Source organism: Pituophis catenifer, unplaced genomic scaffold (genome assembly GCF_029215685.1).
Source record: "Pituophis catenifer annectens isolate HBS135680 unplaced genomic scaffold, rPitCat1.0.hap2 SCAF_9, whole genome shotgun sequence".
NCBI lineage: Eukaryota > Metazoa > Chordata > Lepidosauria > Squamata > Colubridae > Pituophis > Pituophis catenifer.
In genome coordinates this window covers 14,838,928-14,857,150 of record NW_027256889.1, presented here as the reverse complement: position 1 = coordinate 14,857,150, position 18,223 = coordinate 14,838,928, and the positions used below count along the sequence as shown (strand labels likewise).

General features: G+C 44.2%; 1 protein-coding gene across 2 annotated transcripts in view; it reads right to left on the bottom strand.

Moving 5' to 3' along the window:
• ASAP3 (ArfGAP with SH3 domain, ankyrin repeat and PH domain 3) overlaps nucleotides 1–18,223 on the bottom strand; it is a 92,986-nt gene that overhangs the window by 52,612 nt on the left and 22,151 nt on the right. For both annotated transcript variants that reach the window (XM_070950054.1, XM_070950055.1), the window contains exons 3-4: nucleotides 15,412–15,557; nucleotides 6,523–6,597 (exon numbers count right to left, since the gene is read on the bottom strand). In XM_070950054.1, the coding sequence (XP_070806155.1) occupies nucleotides 6,523–6,597; nucleotides 15,412–15,557 (221 nt within the window). The remainder of the gene's footprint in view (nucleotides 1–6,522; nucleotides 6,598–15,411; nucleotides 15,558–18,223) is intronic.

Genomic DNA, 18,223 nt, shown 5'->3' with positions numbered 1-18,223 from the left:
ATTTGGCAGTTCGATTCTCACCAGGCTCAGGGTTAACTCAGCCTTCCATCCTTCTGAGGTAGGTAAAATGAGGACCCAGATTGTTGGGGGGGCAATATGCTGACTCTGTAAACTGCTGTAAAGAACGGTAAAGCGGTATAGAAGTCTAAGTGCTACCGCTAATAGCAATAGTGTTTTAGGCTTATGTAGTGCCCCATAGCGCTGTCCAGCACTCTCCGGGTGGTTTAAAAAGTACAACCGTCATTTGCATATTGTCCCCCAACAATCCTCTTTTTATTGACCTCGGAAGGATGGAAGGATGAGTCCACCTTGAGCCCAGTCAAGATCGAACTTCAGAGTTTGCCTGCAATGCTGCACTTTAACCACTGCGCCACCAAGGCGCCTTCATCGTTTTAGGGCTCGCCAAGGTACCTTTAACCATTGCATCCACCAGGACACTTTCATCATTTTAGGAACCCAATGCTATTGGCCCATGGAGAAGATAGGTTTAGTAGCCCTATGGCCAGGTGTGTTGTCCAAAGAAACGTGATGTTGGAGATAATAACAACAACAACAACAACAACAAAACAACAACAACAACAACAACAACAACAACAACAACAACAACAATAATTATTATTATTATTATTATTATTATTATTATTATTATTATTATTATTATTATTATTATTATTGGTAGTACAAGGGTTTAAGGCACCCTGTTATTAAGCTGCTTAAGACCAGCTGCCTGCAATTACTGCAGGGTTCGAATCTCGCCAAGGCTCAAGGTTGACTCAGCCTTCCATCCTTTCTAAGGTGGGTAAAATGAGGACCCAGTTTGTGGGGGCAATAAGCTGACTTTGTATAAAATATACAAAAGAATGAAGGCTATTGCTTAACGCATTGTAAGCTGCCCTGAGTCTCCGGAGAAGGGCGGCATATAAATCAAATTAAAAAAAAAATAATAATAATACCTTGACAGTTCCTAGGTCCTTGGTTAGGACTCGAGCTGCTGAGCTATTAACCAGCCTCAAAGGCTGTGAATCTCACTGAAGATTAACTACTACTACTACTACTACTACTACTACTAATAATAATAATAATAATAATAATAATAATAATAATAATAATAATAATAATAAACTTTATTATGGTCATAAACCAGCAATAGACAAGAATCATCACTGTTTACAATAGTGCTAAAATATAGTACTACTAATAAGAATAGTGGATAGTAACATCCATGGTAATAAAATATATTGTCTCAAACAGTTTGGATCATGCCCTTGTTTACATAATTGAATAGCGGATAAGTATGTGTTTAAATATAGTTTCTCTAAAAATTGTTAGAGGTATCTACCAAAAATTGATGCAAGTACCACATCTTTAATTCTGTAACCAAATTTTTCCATGTGGTCATTGCAGCAGCGCAAAATTCTGCTATTGCACGCGTGGTAGCCGGATTTGAGTGACGGAAGAGATAGTCTACATAAAAATTATCTACCCTCCCTGGTAATCTCTCTAATAAGAGGAAACTATACATTGACCTATAAACTCTGTATAACTCACAGTACAATAAAACATATGTATCATGTATCTTTGACTTCTCCTTTACCACATATACATACTCATTCCACTATTGGGGGTGATGTTGGAGATAGAAGAAACATGTATTGGGAAAAGCATAATAAAGTAAAAATCTATTTTTTTGGGGGGGGGAATAGAAGTTTAAAAAGAGAAATAAGCTCTTGTTCAACATTCTAGCATCAGTGCTTATTGCATTCCTGAGAACACCAAAATATGAGATTATCTTCAACTAGGCATTCCTCTGGAAACAACTTGCATGTTTTTCTTTACTGCAATGGCACCCCCCCACCCCCCACCCACCCCCAATATGGTATCCACCATAGCATTTATCCTAATTTTTAATTACAGGAATTTTTCAGGTCAAACATGGATAGGAATAATAACAAAAAAAAAAAAAAAGTTGATCCCAGAAAGGGCCAAAGTCAACATTAAATGCAAGATGTTTCTTTTGTTTGCTCTGTTTGTGGTGTGCTGGGAAAATTCCTTTCAGGTTCTCAGCATCTTTTGCACAATCCTGGAAAGAGATGTGACTGCTTTAATGAGTCATGCACAGCTGCTCCAGTCACAGCCCCGGGTCTCAAAACACCTCTTTCTGAGTCAAATCTTTTTAAAAAAAATATTTTATTGATTTTCAAACATTTAAAAAAAAACAAAAATAAAAACATAAATGCCAAATTACAAAAAAGAAAAAAATTTTTGGCAAGACTGTGACCATTTACACAACATATCACTACAAAATTCTTATACTCTATACATTTTACTTCATCCAATTCTACTATGTCTGAGTCTGTTTTATTTTTCTGTTTTCAATCCATTTGTACCATTTCTCCCATGATATATAATACTCTCTGAGTCAAATCTTTTAAAGCATTGCCACAGCACGAATGCATCAAGACTTATTCAAGTGGAGCGTAACTTCTGGATACAGAGCTGCATCTCTGTAACTTACTTGGCAGCCAGATGGAAGGTGTTTAGCATTACTTTTAATCTGGTCTCCCATCCAAGTAGTAGTCAGGTTCATCCCTGCTTAGCTTTTGTAAAACTAGCCAAGATCATTCAACAACCAAGATGAACTAGCACGTTGTAAAACATCTCTAAGGAAAAAGATCAATTAGTTATAAGGTTCTCTGATGAGCCCTGGTAGATCAGGCGCATGGCCCAGTATTCTGTGTCTCACTTACAGAGGGATTATTATTATTCTATACACAAGAATGTGAAATGACAACTGCTGGGGGTTTTTTTAAGATGGTGTTGGCCTTCATACACATCGAATTCAGAGGTGGGATTCAGCTGGTTCTGTCCGGTTCAGGCGAATCAGTCGTGGCAACTGCGGGAGGCTCCACCCACCCACCTGGATATAATGTGTGAGCACTATGCATGCGCGGAAAGCCGGGCGCTCACATTTGTGAAGCGGTAGGGCAGATAAGTGAATCCCACCTCTGATCGAATTCTTCTCAAGAACCCAGGTTGTCACAATGCATTGGTGTTGTGCATGTGCAGTTCCAAACAGTGTGGTCTTTTGTAATTGACAGATGGAAATGTTGTCAGTGCACGGATTTTCCAAGTACCACTCAAGATTTTTTTTGATACAGCACCCAGTGTGCCATTAAACACTGGGACCACCGGAACCGGTTTATGCCTAAAGCAGGACTAGAACTCACAGTCTCCCAGTTTCTGGCCTGAATCCTTACCCACTACACGAGGGGTTGGCAACCTTAAACACAAAGGTCCTAACCGGAAGCCCTCCATTCAATTCTGGAGCCGACAAGAAGTCCAGTTCCCCCACCATAGAGTCTCCTCCTAGCACGGCGTCCTTTTTCCTCTACCTGCCCTAACCAAAAGCCCTATCAATTGTGGAGCAGACTAGCGACAGGGAGCTGCAGCAGAGGGATAAAAGAGCCACATGCGGCTCCAGAGCCGCAGGTTACTGACCCCTGCATTACATCAATCTGGGTGTCACAGTGGGGAATAGGTTGCATTTATTTATTATTACATGAATGTAGTGTAATAGATGAATTACATTATCTTAGCTTTCGATTGAATTCTGATTTGGAGTTGGAATAAGGTTAACATTAGGATTATTATTAGATTTACCACTAGATTTGTAGTCACATTAGAGAAACCATTGGACCACTTACTGTAAATCAAAAGTCAAAGAAGAAAAGGAAGAACAAAAAAAGCAGTGGTGTCCCCAGGGTACATACAGTCAAGAAAGTCAAGAGAACAGCCGTAACAGTGCGACCAAAACTCTGTGTCTCTTTTATATGCATTGCACATAGTTTCAATCACACTCTCACAACCATTTAATGGACTGTTTTGACTACACCCTGCAGGCACTCCTGGAAACAACCCTACCCACCCATGCACTTCAAAAACTAAGGCTCTGCAAAATAATTCCACTTTTAATTACGCACAAAAAGGCAAACAGTTAAGAGCAGCAATCAAATCTCCATGGTGCAGTCACTCTACAACCAAGGCACCCCAAGAGGAAGACAGGGCCACTCGACTTCCACCCCATTCGCCTCGCCAAAGGGGGGAACTGCTAGCACATTTTCCAGAACATATGAATCAGGCAGGTTGAAATTGGGTAAAGCAAGGGTTCCCAACCCCCGGTCTGTGAACCAGCACCGGTCTGTGGCATGTCAGCAACCAGGCCAGGTAAACAAGCAAAGCCCCACTTGTGGGATGCAGGTAGCATGTAAAATCATGCCTCCCTCCGGTTCGGTCCTTTCTCCACAGAACCGGTCCCTGGTGCCCAAAAGGTTGGGGGCCGTTGGGCTAGAGCATTTGAGAAGCTCACAAATCTGGTTTTAAAAAAGAGAATGAGAGACAGACAAACAGAGCCCTTCCAATGTCATTTCCCAGAATTTAGCATTAAGGCATGTTGCCTTTGACTCAGAATACTGCCAATCAGCTGTTCTAGGCGGCGGGGATTGCCACCTCCGCTCGCCACTGATCGCCACCGCCTAGAACAGCTGATCGGCGGTATTCCAGAAGGCCGATCCAACCCCCAATCAGCTGCTCAGCAGCGAAGGCTCCAACATTCCCCACTGGCGGCCGGCAGCAGCGGGCAATGCCTCTGCCGCACCAACCCCCTCCCCCTGTCGCAATATTTGCTCCATAAGACCAGTGGTGGGATTCAACCAGTGTAACAACCGGTTCGTGTGTGCAGTGAGTTTGAAAACAGCCCTAAAACTTACCTTCTACTGCAACCCCGGTGAGTAAAACAGCTGAGGCGCAGCAATCTGCTGTGCTGTGCCTATCAGCTGGGCTTCAAACAAAGGAAATATAGGTCGATATAGCGCAGGGGTGGGTGGGTGGGCACAGCTGACCATCAGAGTGAACCAGTTGACTCTCAGCTGATCGTCAGAGCTATTGGTTTGCCCGAACTGGTCCGAACCGGCTAAATCCCACCCCTGCATAAGACGCACAGACATTTCCACCCACTTTTGTGGGAGGGTGGAAGTGCGACTTATAGACCGAAAAATACGGTAGTTAAAGGTTTCCCTTTCCAGTTGTGTCCAAGATGAGCAGTACTCATCTCCATTTCTTGGCCAAAGGAGCCAACGTTGTCCAAAGACAATTTCCGTGGTCGCATGGCCAGCATGGCTATATGCCACAGGCACACAGAACACTGATAATTTCCCACTTAAGTGGTACCTATTGATCTATTCACATGTGCATGTTTTCAAGCTGCTAAATAGGCTGGAATTGGGGTCAGTAATGGGAGCTCACCCCATTGCATGGAGCTTGGGTTTCAAACCCTGGGCTGTCAGCTTTCCAGCTGACAAGCTCAGCATCTTTCACTGCTGATCCATTGCACCCCACTAATTAGCAAGCAACCTTTAATGCCAGCAGCCATCATATCCTGATACTCTACTCTTCTTTTAAAACCCAATAAGCTGCCTTTATCACAACAGGCAGCAGTGAATTCTGCAATTTAATTATGAACTGAGTAAAAAGTATTTCTTTTAATGGCCGCAAGTCTTTCTAACATCTGCCAACAGACCACTGGACAAGAGGTGGTCATTTATGCATTCCCCAATACCTGCTCTTAAGTAGTGAGGTAAGCAACGTTTTTAGATCTATCACTTCCCGCCCCGCCTGCTTTACTTAACCCATAGTGATCTGTTAAGTCCCACTGATTGGCAGCCCCCTTAAAAAAAAACCCACAGCGCTACTAAAGAATCAGTTCCTTAGAAACAGCACGCAGGGAACTATTTGATGTAAAGAAATGGCCTGTAGCAATGGGGAAAAAAATCATTCTTCTGCCAGAAAATCAACACCACAAAGAAAACAGAAAACTGAGTGAGCCTGTTTTACGGAACAAAGCAGGTTTTCCTGTTTAGCCAGTTTACAATGGACGAAGCATCGGGGGAGAAAGCAGAGAAGCACAACAAGAAAAGGAAAAAAACGAGCAGCATTGGTGCTTGATTTTAACTGCGTGCACATGCATTGACAGCCATCGTTCGTTCGAACCGTAGAGAATCATGGTCTGCCGATAGAGCCAAACTGCTATACAACTGCAGAAGCTTGAAATGAAATGAAATGAAAAAAGCAAGTTACCAATACGAGATGATTCTGAAGAGTCTGGGAAATCTCCGAATGGAAAGGGAAGTTAACAAAAGAGAGCAGAGCAAAGCCACATTTTCTACGGCCATGAAATAAGCCTCTATTCTTGGCCTACCTTACGTTGCAAGCAGTGGTGGGTTTCAAATTTTTTTACTCTGGGTTCTCATTTTATGGAACTCGGAAGGATGGAAGGCTGAGTCAACCTTGGCCCCCCAACAGAATCGAACTCCAAGCTGTGGGCAGAGTCAGCCTGCAATACTGCAGCCTAACCACTACGCCACCGGGGCTCTCTCAAATATATCTCTGCCCATCCCAATTCCAAGCCTGCATTTCTCCCCCAGGGAAATGATTCCCAATTCCTTAAGAGAAAAAACTAAACCTTACCAGCCGGGTGTCCTTCAACTGCCCTTTCAACAGGTTGTCCAGAGGAAAGGAGACTATGTTGTTCAGATTCTGCACCTAGAAAAAGACGAAAGAGGAATCTCGCTTACACACTTCCAAACAAAGAAAAAACAATCTTGAATGATTATCAAATCTGCCCAGGTTTCATCAGTAATTTGTAATATCCAGGGGTGGGGTGCTGGGGGTTCGCAGAGGTTCGGGAGAACCTCTAGCAAAGATTCTGTGCAGTTTGGAGAACCCCCAAATCCCACTCCTGGCTGGCCCCACTCACCCCTCCCCACCCCTCCCAGGAGTCCCCATGCGGCCCATTTTGGATGCAGGTAAGTGCAGGGTGTGCACGGAGGCTCAGGGAGGGCAAAAAATGGGCCTACTAGAGGTTCGGGCCCATTTCCGGCCTCCAGAAGGCCTCCGGAGCCTGGGGAGGCCGTTTTTGCCCTCCCGGAGGCTCAAAAAAAGCCTCCGGAGTCCGGGGAGGGCAAAAACACACACCCCGCCATGGTGCAGAAGGCTGACTAGGCCACGCCCACCATGGCCACGCCCACCCAGCAACCAGGCAGAGAACCCCTTGCTAAAATTTTTGAAGCCCACCCCTGGTTATGTCCAATTTACAAACGGTTGAAAATAATCCCAGATGGTAGAGAGAGAGAAAAACTACTGTTAAGTTCAAAACAGCATTAAAAGCTACAGCCAGAGAACTCCGTACAGAAGCCCTTCTCAAACCGCTTCGTATTTAAAATCTTTAACAATGAAATTGTTCGTACTGATCGTAATGATGGAAAGGTCATGCGAATACTACAGGGAGTCTTCAATTTACAACCGTTCCTTTAGTGACTGCTTGAAATCACGATGGTGCTGAAAAAAAATGATAACACTTATAACCATTGCAGCATCCCAAGGTTAATGCAATCGTGATTGCGGGTGCTTGGCAACCATATTTACGATGGTTGCAGCATCCCGGGTTCACACAATTGCCATTTGCAACAGGGGTGAAATCCAGCAGGTTCTGACAGGTTCTGAAGAACCCGTAGCAGAAATTTTGAGCAGTTCGGAGAACCAGCAAATACCACCTCTGGCTGGTCCCAAGTGGGGTGGGAATGGAAATTTTGCAATATCCTTCCCCCAGGAGTGGGGAGGGAATGGGGATTTTGCAGTATCCTTCCCCCAGGAGTGGAGAGGGAATGGGGATTTTGCAGTATCCTTCCCTTGCCATGCCCACCAAGCCACGCCCACAGAACCGGTAGTAAAAAGAATTGGATTTCACCACTGATTTGCAAGCTTCCTAGCTGGTTTCCGACAAGCAAAGTCAATGGAGAAGCTGGCAGGGACGGTCCTCACTTTACGACCATACCACTTAAAGAAAATCTTTCCAGTTCCAGACGTGGTCATAATAAAGGACAACCTGAATAGATTTCCGCAAAGCTTTGTTTGTGAATTTCAATGTGCAAAAGATGAGATACGGGCCATAAGCTAGAATAGCTTCCCTTCCCTCTATGGCTAGAGAAGAGGCCTTTTCCCATTTCCAGAATTTTTAGGACGGCCTCAGAAGAATGTTGGCAGTTGAATCCTGCCACAAACCATTTTTCCTGTTCAGCCATGCAGGCAAGCAGGCAGCCCTTCCCCAAAGGCCACATTCTAAAACTGGGGTGGAGATTCCCAAACCTCCAAATCAAAAGAGGCCAAAAGACAGAGAAATCCTTTCGGTTCAGCCGGAAGTCTGGAAAAGCTGCGAGACGAAACCACATGGCAGCATCAAAGTCTCCAACTAACCTCCATTGGAAGGAATGGGGTTGGAAGAGGAGAAGAATTAGAGGAGGGGGGGGCAAAGCCGACAACATCTGAGCCCAGATGGCTGCCCCCCCCATTTTTATTTTTATTTTTTTAAAAAAAAGCGCCACCCACAGGCTTGAAATGAACAGAAGCTGTGGGATACTTTTGATCAGGTACAGATGTGCTGGAGACGCTGCTAGGAAAATCAAAGTTTCCACACCCAAAACTGGCTTTTCTATTGAGCAAGGAAAACGTGGAACATGAGTATCCAAGGGGCTTCACCCATGTCATGAAAATGACACATATTCTATAACAGGGGTCCCCAACCTTTCGGATCTCGGGGACCACTAAATTCATCATTTTAAATCTTGTGGACCACTAATATGATCTGCCTAATGACGGGCTGGGTGGGCGTGGGTAGGTGGTCATGTGACTGGGTGGGCGTGGCCAACTCGATGTCACTCACATCGAGGGGCGCTTCACTAGCCTCTACTCACCCCTCCCCTCCCAGCCACTCCTCGCCTCCCCTCCCGGGCTCCTTAGGGCCCCAGAAGGAAGCAGTTGTTGGAGCTAAGCAGTCACCACGAGAAAGAGTTGGCAAAACAGCTCAGTTCAAATTGGATCTGACCAAGAAGGAGGCTCAGCTGAAGCACCTCACTGAGGATTACGAGCATAGGATTTCCAAGCAGTGGGAAGACCTGTGGGAGTGCAAGGCCAGGTACCAGCACCTGGAGGCTCAGCAGGCTGAGATGGTCAGCCAGTTCCAGGCCATGATGCAGTCCCACTGGAACAAGGCCCTCTGGCTCTTTGCCACGAGTGGCACTTCCCTCCAGCCTTCGCCCAAAGCCCCGCATCAGGAGGCCGAAGCAGACCCCAAGGCGGAATTTCTGTCCCCCTCCAACCTACACAAAAAGACCCCGAAGGGGGAGACTCTCTGTAGCAACACAAGCATTCATTGTACGTATCTGTCCTAGGGGCCGTAGTTTGAGGACCCCTGATTTAGTGCAATATAAAAAATGAAAAGATTTTTCTGCACACCACCAAAATTTTCTTGTGGACCACCAGTGGTCCACGGACCACCAGTTGGTGACCGCTGTTCTATAATGTACACCCCGAAGTCATAACATACAGCTCTCAGCTTACAATTTGGACCTGAGTTTCTGTTGCTAAGCAAGATGGTTCTTAGGTGGTGCTGCGCCTGATTTTACAACTCTTTTTTCTCCATGGTTGTTAAGCGAATCACAACCATTGTTAAGTGAATGAGGTGGTCGTTAAGCAACACCAGCTTCCCCCATTGACTTTGCTTGTCAAAAGCCAGCTGGGAAGGTCTCAGATGGCAATCAACATGAGCCCGGGATGGTGCAACCATCATAAATACATGCTGGTTCCTGAATCATGTGACCTGGGAAAGCTGTGACGATCATTAAGTATTAAAAATGGTCATCAATCACTTTTTTCAGTGCCGTTGTAACTTGGAGCAGTCATTGAATGAATGGCTGTAAGTTGAGGACTACCTGTACATGATATCATTGAGGCTTCCAACCAGGAAGCTCCGGCAGCTTCATATGCAACTAGATAAATAACAGCAGCCTTTCCCAAACTTATGAGCTATAGATCTGCTTCAGGTACAATTTCCATCATCTTCTTTAGAATGGAATGGAATGGAATGGAATGGAATGGAATGGAATGGAATAGAATAGAATAGAATAGAATAGAATAGAATAGAATAGAATAGAATAGAATAGAATAGAATAGAATAGAATAGAATAGAATAGAATAGAATAGAACTCTTTATTGGCCAAGTGTGATTGGACACACAAGGAATTTGTCTTTGGTGCATACGCTCTCAGTGTACATAAGGAGAATAAAATACATTCATCAAGAATAAAAAGATACAACACTTAGTGATAGTCAATGTTACTAATAAGCTATCAAATCGTACTAGGAAACAAATAAAAACAATATAATTGAAAGATACATGCAACATGGTTATAGTCATAAGTGGGAGGAGATAGGTAATAAGAAGGATGAGAAGAAGAATAGTAATAAAAACCTTAGTAAATTAGTTTGACAGTGTTGTGGGAATTGTTTGTTTAGCAGAGTGATGGCGTTTGGGAAAAAACTGTTCTTGTGTCTAGTTGTTCTGGTGTGCAGTGCTCTATAGTGGTGTTTTGAGGGTAGGAGTTGAAACAGTTTATGTCCAGGATGTGAAGGGTCTGTAGATATTTTCACAGCCCTCTTTTTGACTCGTGCAGTATACAAATCGTCAATGGAAGGCAGCAAAACCAATAATCCTGCTGGCTAAGGATGCTAACATCCATAGTTCTCTACCTTAAGGAGAAAAACTCTCCCCAACTCAGGATGGAGGAGATTAGTAGAGGACCTCTTTATTCCTAACCAAATTCATGTGTGCGGAAGGACGGACTTCCCACAACTTACAGGAATGACTGAATCATTTCAAGATCAGTTAAAAAGATATGAGGTTCACATCTGAAGCAGACACAACCCTCTATTTTTGAAGCCAGCCATCACGGACTGTAAACCATAATTATGGCTTAGCATAACATGAGTAGTCCAGCCACAGAGGATTCTTCGACAAGTCATGCTTCAAACAAACCATAGCCGGTTTACACATCACACCCTAAATCAATATTTGGGTTTTTCGAGATAGGATCTGCAAACCCACCCATTCAAGGTGGCAAGGCATGACAAAATGCACCATCTAGTCATAAAATCATGGGGGTTGGAAGGGACCATGGAGATCTTCTACTCCAAATTAACAAGGATTTATTCCAGATAAAAGGTAAAGGTAAAGGTTCCCCTCGCACATATGTGCTAGTTGTTCCCCACTCTAGGGGGCGGTGCTCATCTCCGTTTCAAAGCCGAAGAGCCAGCGCTGTCCGAAGATGTCTCCGTTGACTCAGTCAGTCATGTGGCTGGCATGACTCAACGCCAAAGGCGCACGGAACGCTGTTACCTTCCCACCAAAGGTGGTCCCTATTTTTCTACTTGCATTTTTACGTGCTTTCAAACTGCTAGGTTGGCAGAAGCTGGGACAAATAACAGGAGCTCACCCCATTACGCGGCACCAGGGATTCGAACCGCTGAACTGCCAACCTTTCGATCGACGAGATCAGCGTCTTAGCCACTGAGCCACCGCATCCCATTATTTATTTGAGAAGCCAATGTTAATCAAACCCTGGCTTAAAGCATAGCATGAGACCCGTTTAAGCCTTCTTCCCAAAGTACTAATGGATGAGACATAGAGGTAGCGGAGAAGATGACTTCTCCTATCTCTCGCAAGTCTTTCAAAAACCTAGATACTTTGTTATGTAAGACTAGTGTCAGAGTTAGTCATTTAATTTGTCTGGTTGTTTAAAGTATCAAGGGGTTTTTAGTCTGCAGATCTCTCTCTTCCTCTTTAAAATCCATTTGTTCTTGGGCTACCAGGAAGCTGTGAACTTGAGTGATGGGAGTTTTGTTAGTTTTGTTAGAGCCTCCGTCTGCCTGCCTGCCTGTTCTCCTCTTCCATTATCACTTCCTTAGTTGCACCAATGGGCAGCATGCGTGGCATGAAAGCACCCACTGGCAGCCGGCCAGTATTGCCTCAGCCACACACCATTGCAAAAGAAATAATTCGTTGGAATATGTGGCAAGCAGGAGAATGTCTGTGAAGATCTGGAGTAGGAAGACAGCAGGCTCCAATGTCTGCCTCTTGCCCATGGAACTGGAAATCTGGTCATTTCAAATTATTACTTCTCTTAAAAAGATTTGCAGTTGCTTTTTTTGCGTTGATCAATTGTCTAGCAGGCCCTCATCTTTGATCTAGAGGTCCTCTGGGGGTCAGGATGGATTTCTGGATCACAGGAATCCAGAAACTGCTTTGCAGAGTGAGAATATTTATTTAATAAATAAATTTAAATAAGTAAACCCAGAATAAAGCTACCTCTTCTCCAAGCTGCCTCTGTGGTGCTTGGCTGTGGGAAAGTATGAATAACAGAACGACAGAGTTGGAAGGGAACTTGGAGGTCTTCTAGTTTAACCCCCTGCTCCGGCAGGAAACCCTATACCTATACCATTTCAGACAAATGGTTGTCCAAACTCTTCTTTAAAAGTTCCAGCAGTGGTTAGAATGCAGGACTGCAGGCTAACTCACTGTTCACTCTAGGAGTTCGATTCTGAGCAGCTCATAGTTGGCTCACCCTTCCATCCTTCCAAGGTCGATAAAATAAGGACCCAGATTGTTGGGGAAAACATGCTGACTCTGTAAACCGCTTAGAGAGGGCTGAAAAGCACTGTGAAGCGGTATATAAGTGCTATTGCTATTCACAACTTCTGGTGGCAGGTTGTTCCACTGATTAAGTAATTTTGAACAGTCACTAAACGAATGTTTATAAACCAAGGACTACCTGTACTGTTTTATATTTTAACATGTTATTGTACGCTGCCCAGAGTCCAACTTGGAGGGAGATGGAACGGTGCAGAAATGTGAAAAATACATGAATAAAAATCCAGATCAATGTTTCCTCAGCGGTTGTATCCATGTGTTTCCAGCAGCATGATGTTCCTACTTCCCACTGCCATCCCGGCACCCAGTCCTGATTTTGAGAAATATTTAAGTCTGTTGTCCCAAAGGTGCTTTTTTTAAAAAAATGGACTTTTTTTTACCAGAAAGTCAGGGGTGGACTGCTGGGAGTTCTCAGGGGTTCGGGAGAACCTCTAGCTAAGATTCTGTGCAGTTCGGAGAACCCCCAAATCCCACTCCTAGCTGGCCTCGCCCACCCCACCCCTCCTAGGAGTCCGCACATGGCCTGTTTTGGATTCAGGTAAGTGCAGGGCATGCGCGGAGGCTCGGGGAGGGCAAAAAACGGGCCTACCGGAAGTTCGGGAATGCCATAAACGGCATTTCTGGCCTCCAGAGGGCCTCCAGAGCCTGGGGAGGCCATTTTTACCCTCCCGGAGGCTCAATGAAAGTCTCCGGAACCCATGGAGGGCAAAAACTGTTGTGGCGCAGGAGGCCTACTAGGCCACGCCCACCCAGCAACCGAGCAGAGGACCCCTTGCTAAAATTTTTGAAGCCCACCCCTACAGAAAGTCCAGTTACTTCTTGAAAAAGCACCTTTGGCACAACTACAACCTGGATGACTAAGAATCTCCATAGACATTTAAATCTGTTCATGCAGATTTCTTTTCAGGCTTAAAGGCCCAGCTGTTGATTTGCAATGCTCTCTCATTGTAATATATCTTTACTAGACATTTTACAAAAAAATACATAAACAGGGAAGGAAGAAAAGAACAAAAAAAAAAAACAGAGATAAAAGAATAGGCTACACATGAGTCAACAAGGGATTTACAAATGTCATCGAGACTATAATTTTCTAGCATACTGTGAATTTTTGTGAATAACTGGATATATTATGTCATTTTAAAAGCTTGACAACCGCTATTAAGCTATGAGCAAAGCGTAAATACCAGGAACCAGGAGAAATCCACGAGCACGTAAACTGCAATAAATCGTGTCGTACTACTAAAAGATGATTATTTGGGATGTTTTATAAAATTAAAATACAGACTTCATGTGGAGAGAAACCCAAATGTTGGACACGGTACAAATCCAAATGGAATTGCCAATTCCGTTCCTGTGCAATTTCCTCAACCCCCAAACCTCAGGCTTGGAAATTTTTCTTCCCTCCTTAGCAAAAAATCCCAGAGAAAGTTACTACAGGGGGCTGAATTTGATAGACTTCACATAACTTGTCATCTGGAGATGTCCAGATTTGCACCAGGCTGGGCTGAGGAATTTTCACCTCAGACTGTTCCCATTGGTGCCCATGGCTGCAACCCAGGTTGCTTAAAGGCTTCTCCAGAGTAGCATTTCTCAACCTTGGCAACTTCAAGAAGCTGGGAATTCAACTCCCAGAATTCCCCAGTTCAGCATGCTGGCTGGAGAATTCTGGGAGTTGAAGTCCAAACCTCTTAAAATTGCCAAGTCTGAGAAACACCTGATGGGCTGTCTGCTAAAATAAAGCCAGGCCATGACACACACTTGAAAATAAATCAGGAAGCCTGTAGTTGTGAAGTCTGCCTGACAAGAACAAAGACTGCATATTCACAAGAAATATGCAGGTGTAAAGCTTGTAACAATTCTCTGTAGTTAGAAAGCTGATAAAAGTAACAAAGAGTTAGGCAACTTGCAGACCTCAGCTAAAAGTTAGGAATAGAGATGGCCTGCAGCAAATAAAATGTGCATTAGATAACTTCTGGGGCATTCATTAGCCAAGGTTTAGGAATAAGGACAGCTAGAGACCAATAGAACAAATTGTAGAATTATTACTAAAATGTTTACTAGATGATATTTCTTATAACCTTGTCCCGTCTTCTCCTTTAGTGAAAATGTATAAAGCTTTCTTAATCCTTTGTTCTTGGCTCTCTTGGCATTTTGGCCAGGAGCCTTTTTCCTTGGGGTACCCCAATAAAAAGCAACACCTGCACCTCGTGTCTGGCATCGTTCATTGGCCTCGGCACCAGGCTCTGACCTGAATTGGGGACGACACACCGCTCCAGAGAGTTAGCAACAGAATGCATGCAAGGGTTTTCTGAGGAAGGAGAGGCTCAACAAATGCTAAATCGTGCCTGGTTACAGAGCGGGGTGAGGCCGGGGGGCGGGGGGGGCTGCACTTAACCCAAACAAACCCCAGAGACTTTTAGCCGTAGAGCAAAGCTCCTCTTATCTTACTCCACACCCCCCTGTTGAACAGACCACCTTGAAACAGCTCCTCTGTGGTCCCTCGCTGGCAGCCGTTCAGCTCAGGGAATTGGCAGCCCGCCAGGAAGGAAAACATGCATTTAGGATAACAGCAGCCAAGCTAACACATAGGAAACAGTTGCCCACAATGAGGCCGGCTTTTTGTGACTGCCTGGGCCGTAATCAACCATCATCGTTGCCTTCTATAGAGAAGTTTTGTCTTGGCTACGGCTCACTACTTTGAACTGGGGAAATTTGCTCAAATTCACTCAAATTTGCATCTTAAAAAGAAAAAGGGAGGGTGGAGGAATCAGCAAACAACCAGCCAGGAACAATCCAGGCCCAATCCTGCTCCTTACCAGGTTTTTCAAAAGTGCCGTCACTTCCCTGGTGAAAACAGCAAGGTTGAGGAAGCCCGTGGAAAGTTCGTGGTTGTTCTGAGAAAGGTGATTATTGCCAAAGTTCTCCAGGGTTTCACTGTATTGTTCCTCGTTTTCCACGTGAGCTGAGGAAATAAACAGGAGAGGGGAAATAAAGGTGAGGGTGGAAGATCTCTGGAGGTCCGAGATTCTCCTCGGCATCAGCATGAACATGAATTAAATGAATCGGAACGGAAGAACCAATCCATCTTTTTTTTTTTTTTTCTGTGGATTAACTGCTCTTTTTAGGGCAAAAAAGGAAGCAAATGACAACGCATAAATTGCTTGATTACTTTTGCACAAGTGGCTTGTTGGAATTCTTGCAGGTGATTCTAGAGAAGTGATCTGATAAAGCGATCCCTTCGTATTTTTAAAGGGACACGGTGGCTCAGTGGCTAAGGCACTGAGCTTGTCAATCGAAAGGTCGGCAGTTCAGTGGTTCGAATCCCTAGTGCCGCGTAACGGGGTGAGCTCCCGTGACTTGTCCCAGTTTCTGCCAACCTAGCAGTTCAAAAGCACATAAAAAATGCCAGTAGAAAAATAGGAACCACCTTTGGTGGGAAGGTAACAGCGTTCCGTGCGCCTTTGGCATTGAGTCATGCCGGCCACCTAAGCCACAGAGACGTCTTCGGACAGCGCTGGCTCTTCGGCTTTGAAACGGAGATGAGCACCTCCCCTTAGAGTTGGAAACGACTAGCACTTATGTGCGAGGGGAACCTTTACCTTTACCTAGTATTTTAAAATAAGACATATAAACTATAGGTAGTCCTTGATTTAAAACAGTTCGTTTTCTGACAAAATGTGGAAAGTGTGATTTAGGACCGTTTTTCAGAGTTACGACCTTTGCAGCATCCCCATGATCATGTGATCAAAATTCAGATGCTTGGCCACTGCTTCATAATTATGACGTTGCTGTGTCTCAAGGTCATGGGAATCTCCTTTTGCGATCTGCTGACAAGCAAAGTCGATGGGGAAGCCAGATTCTCTTAACAACCATGGCAAGAAAGGTCGTAAAACAGGGCAAAGCTCATCTAACAAATGTCTCACTTAACAGCAGAAATTTGGGGATCGAATTGTGGCCGTAAGACAAGGACAACCTATAGTTGGGTCCAGTGGTAGGATTCAAAGTTTTTTACTACCAGTTCTGTGGGTGTGGCATGGTCGTCATGTGATTGAGTGGGTGTGACTGGGTGGTCATGTGACTGGGTGGGTGTGACCAATTCAACATCACTCATGTCAAGGGGTGCTTCGCCCAGCCACTCCTTGTCAACCCCGGCCTCAACGTATCTCTAGTTCTGTAAAAACGTTGTTCACCTTTTTTCAACTTTATTATCTGCACCTACATACTATAGATGTACTTTCATGGACCACTGAAAGGAGGAAATGGCTCACATGCTTTGCCCAAGAGTGTGATAGGCAGGTCACAAAACAGGGTTTTGAGGGGCTGCCACAAAGAAGGGGGAAAGCAGAAGAAGGCAAAACAAGAAGCAATGGATGGAAACTGAACAATGAGAGAAGCAATCTAAAACTAAGGAGAGATTTCCTGACAGTGAGAACAATTAATCAGTGGAATGGTTGCCTCCAGAAGTTCTAGATGCTCCCACACTGGATTTTTTCCAGAAGAGACTGGACAGCCATTTCTCTGAAAATGGTATAGGAAGGGTCTGAAAAGAAGAGACGCCAAATCAACTCCCCAGTTTGCGGTATTGACTTTGAGGAGTAAATCACAGCAGCAGACCAACATTGTAAGGCCCTGAAGGGAGGCTAAGGTATCGCAGGCTACCTAGGAATCTAACCCCCAACTTAACAAGTAACCTAAGGAAACAAGCAGACATTCCTGGCTGCTGAGAAGGAAACCAGCTGTCAAGGAATGTTTATAAACGGTGTAGCCACTGCAGGAAAAGCAGAAAAGTTTGAGACGTCTAAGGAGAGAAGGCGATAAGGAAAAAGAAAAGGATCAGGAGAAGTTTGTGAGACGGAAAACAGGAGAAGGGAGGTCTATTAGCTTCAGCTGAACATCAGGGTCAATCTACATTTAATGACAATACAGGTAGTCCTCGACTTACAACAGTTCATTTTAGTGACCGTTCAAAGTTACAAGGGCAATGAAAAAAGTGACTTAGGACCATTTTTCACACTTAACAACTTTTGTAGCGTCTCCATGATCATGTGATCAAAATTCAGATGCTTGGCCATTGCTTCATACTTATGACCATTGCAGTGTTCCAAGGTCATGTGATCATCTTTTGCGACCTTCTGACAAGCAAATCAATGGGGAAACCAGATTCACTTAAAAACCATGTTAGTAACTTAAGAACTGCAGTGATTCACTTAACAGCAGTGGCAAGAAAAGTTGCAACGTGGAGCAAAACTCACTTAACAAATGTCTCACTTAACACTTAGAAAATGTGGGTATGGTCGTAAGTCAAGGACTGCCTGTATATAGATCAGTGTTTTTCAAAGCTGATAACTTTAAGATGGGTGAACTTCAACTCCCAAAATTCCCCAATGGTGAATTCTGGGAGTTGATGTCTACATCTCGTAAAATTGCCAAGTATGAAAAACGCTGATTTAATCAATGAGAGACTACAAGTAGTTCTTGATTTAGAACATAATTCAGCCTGGAATTATGATCCTTAGTCATGGCAGTTGTTCAGTAAGTATTACGTAACTACATCCAATTTTACAGTCTTTTTTTGCAGCAGTCATTAAGCAAACGAAGTGATCGTTAAATGAGTCCATTTTCCCCAAT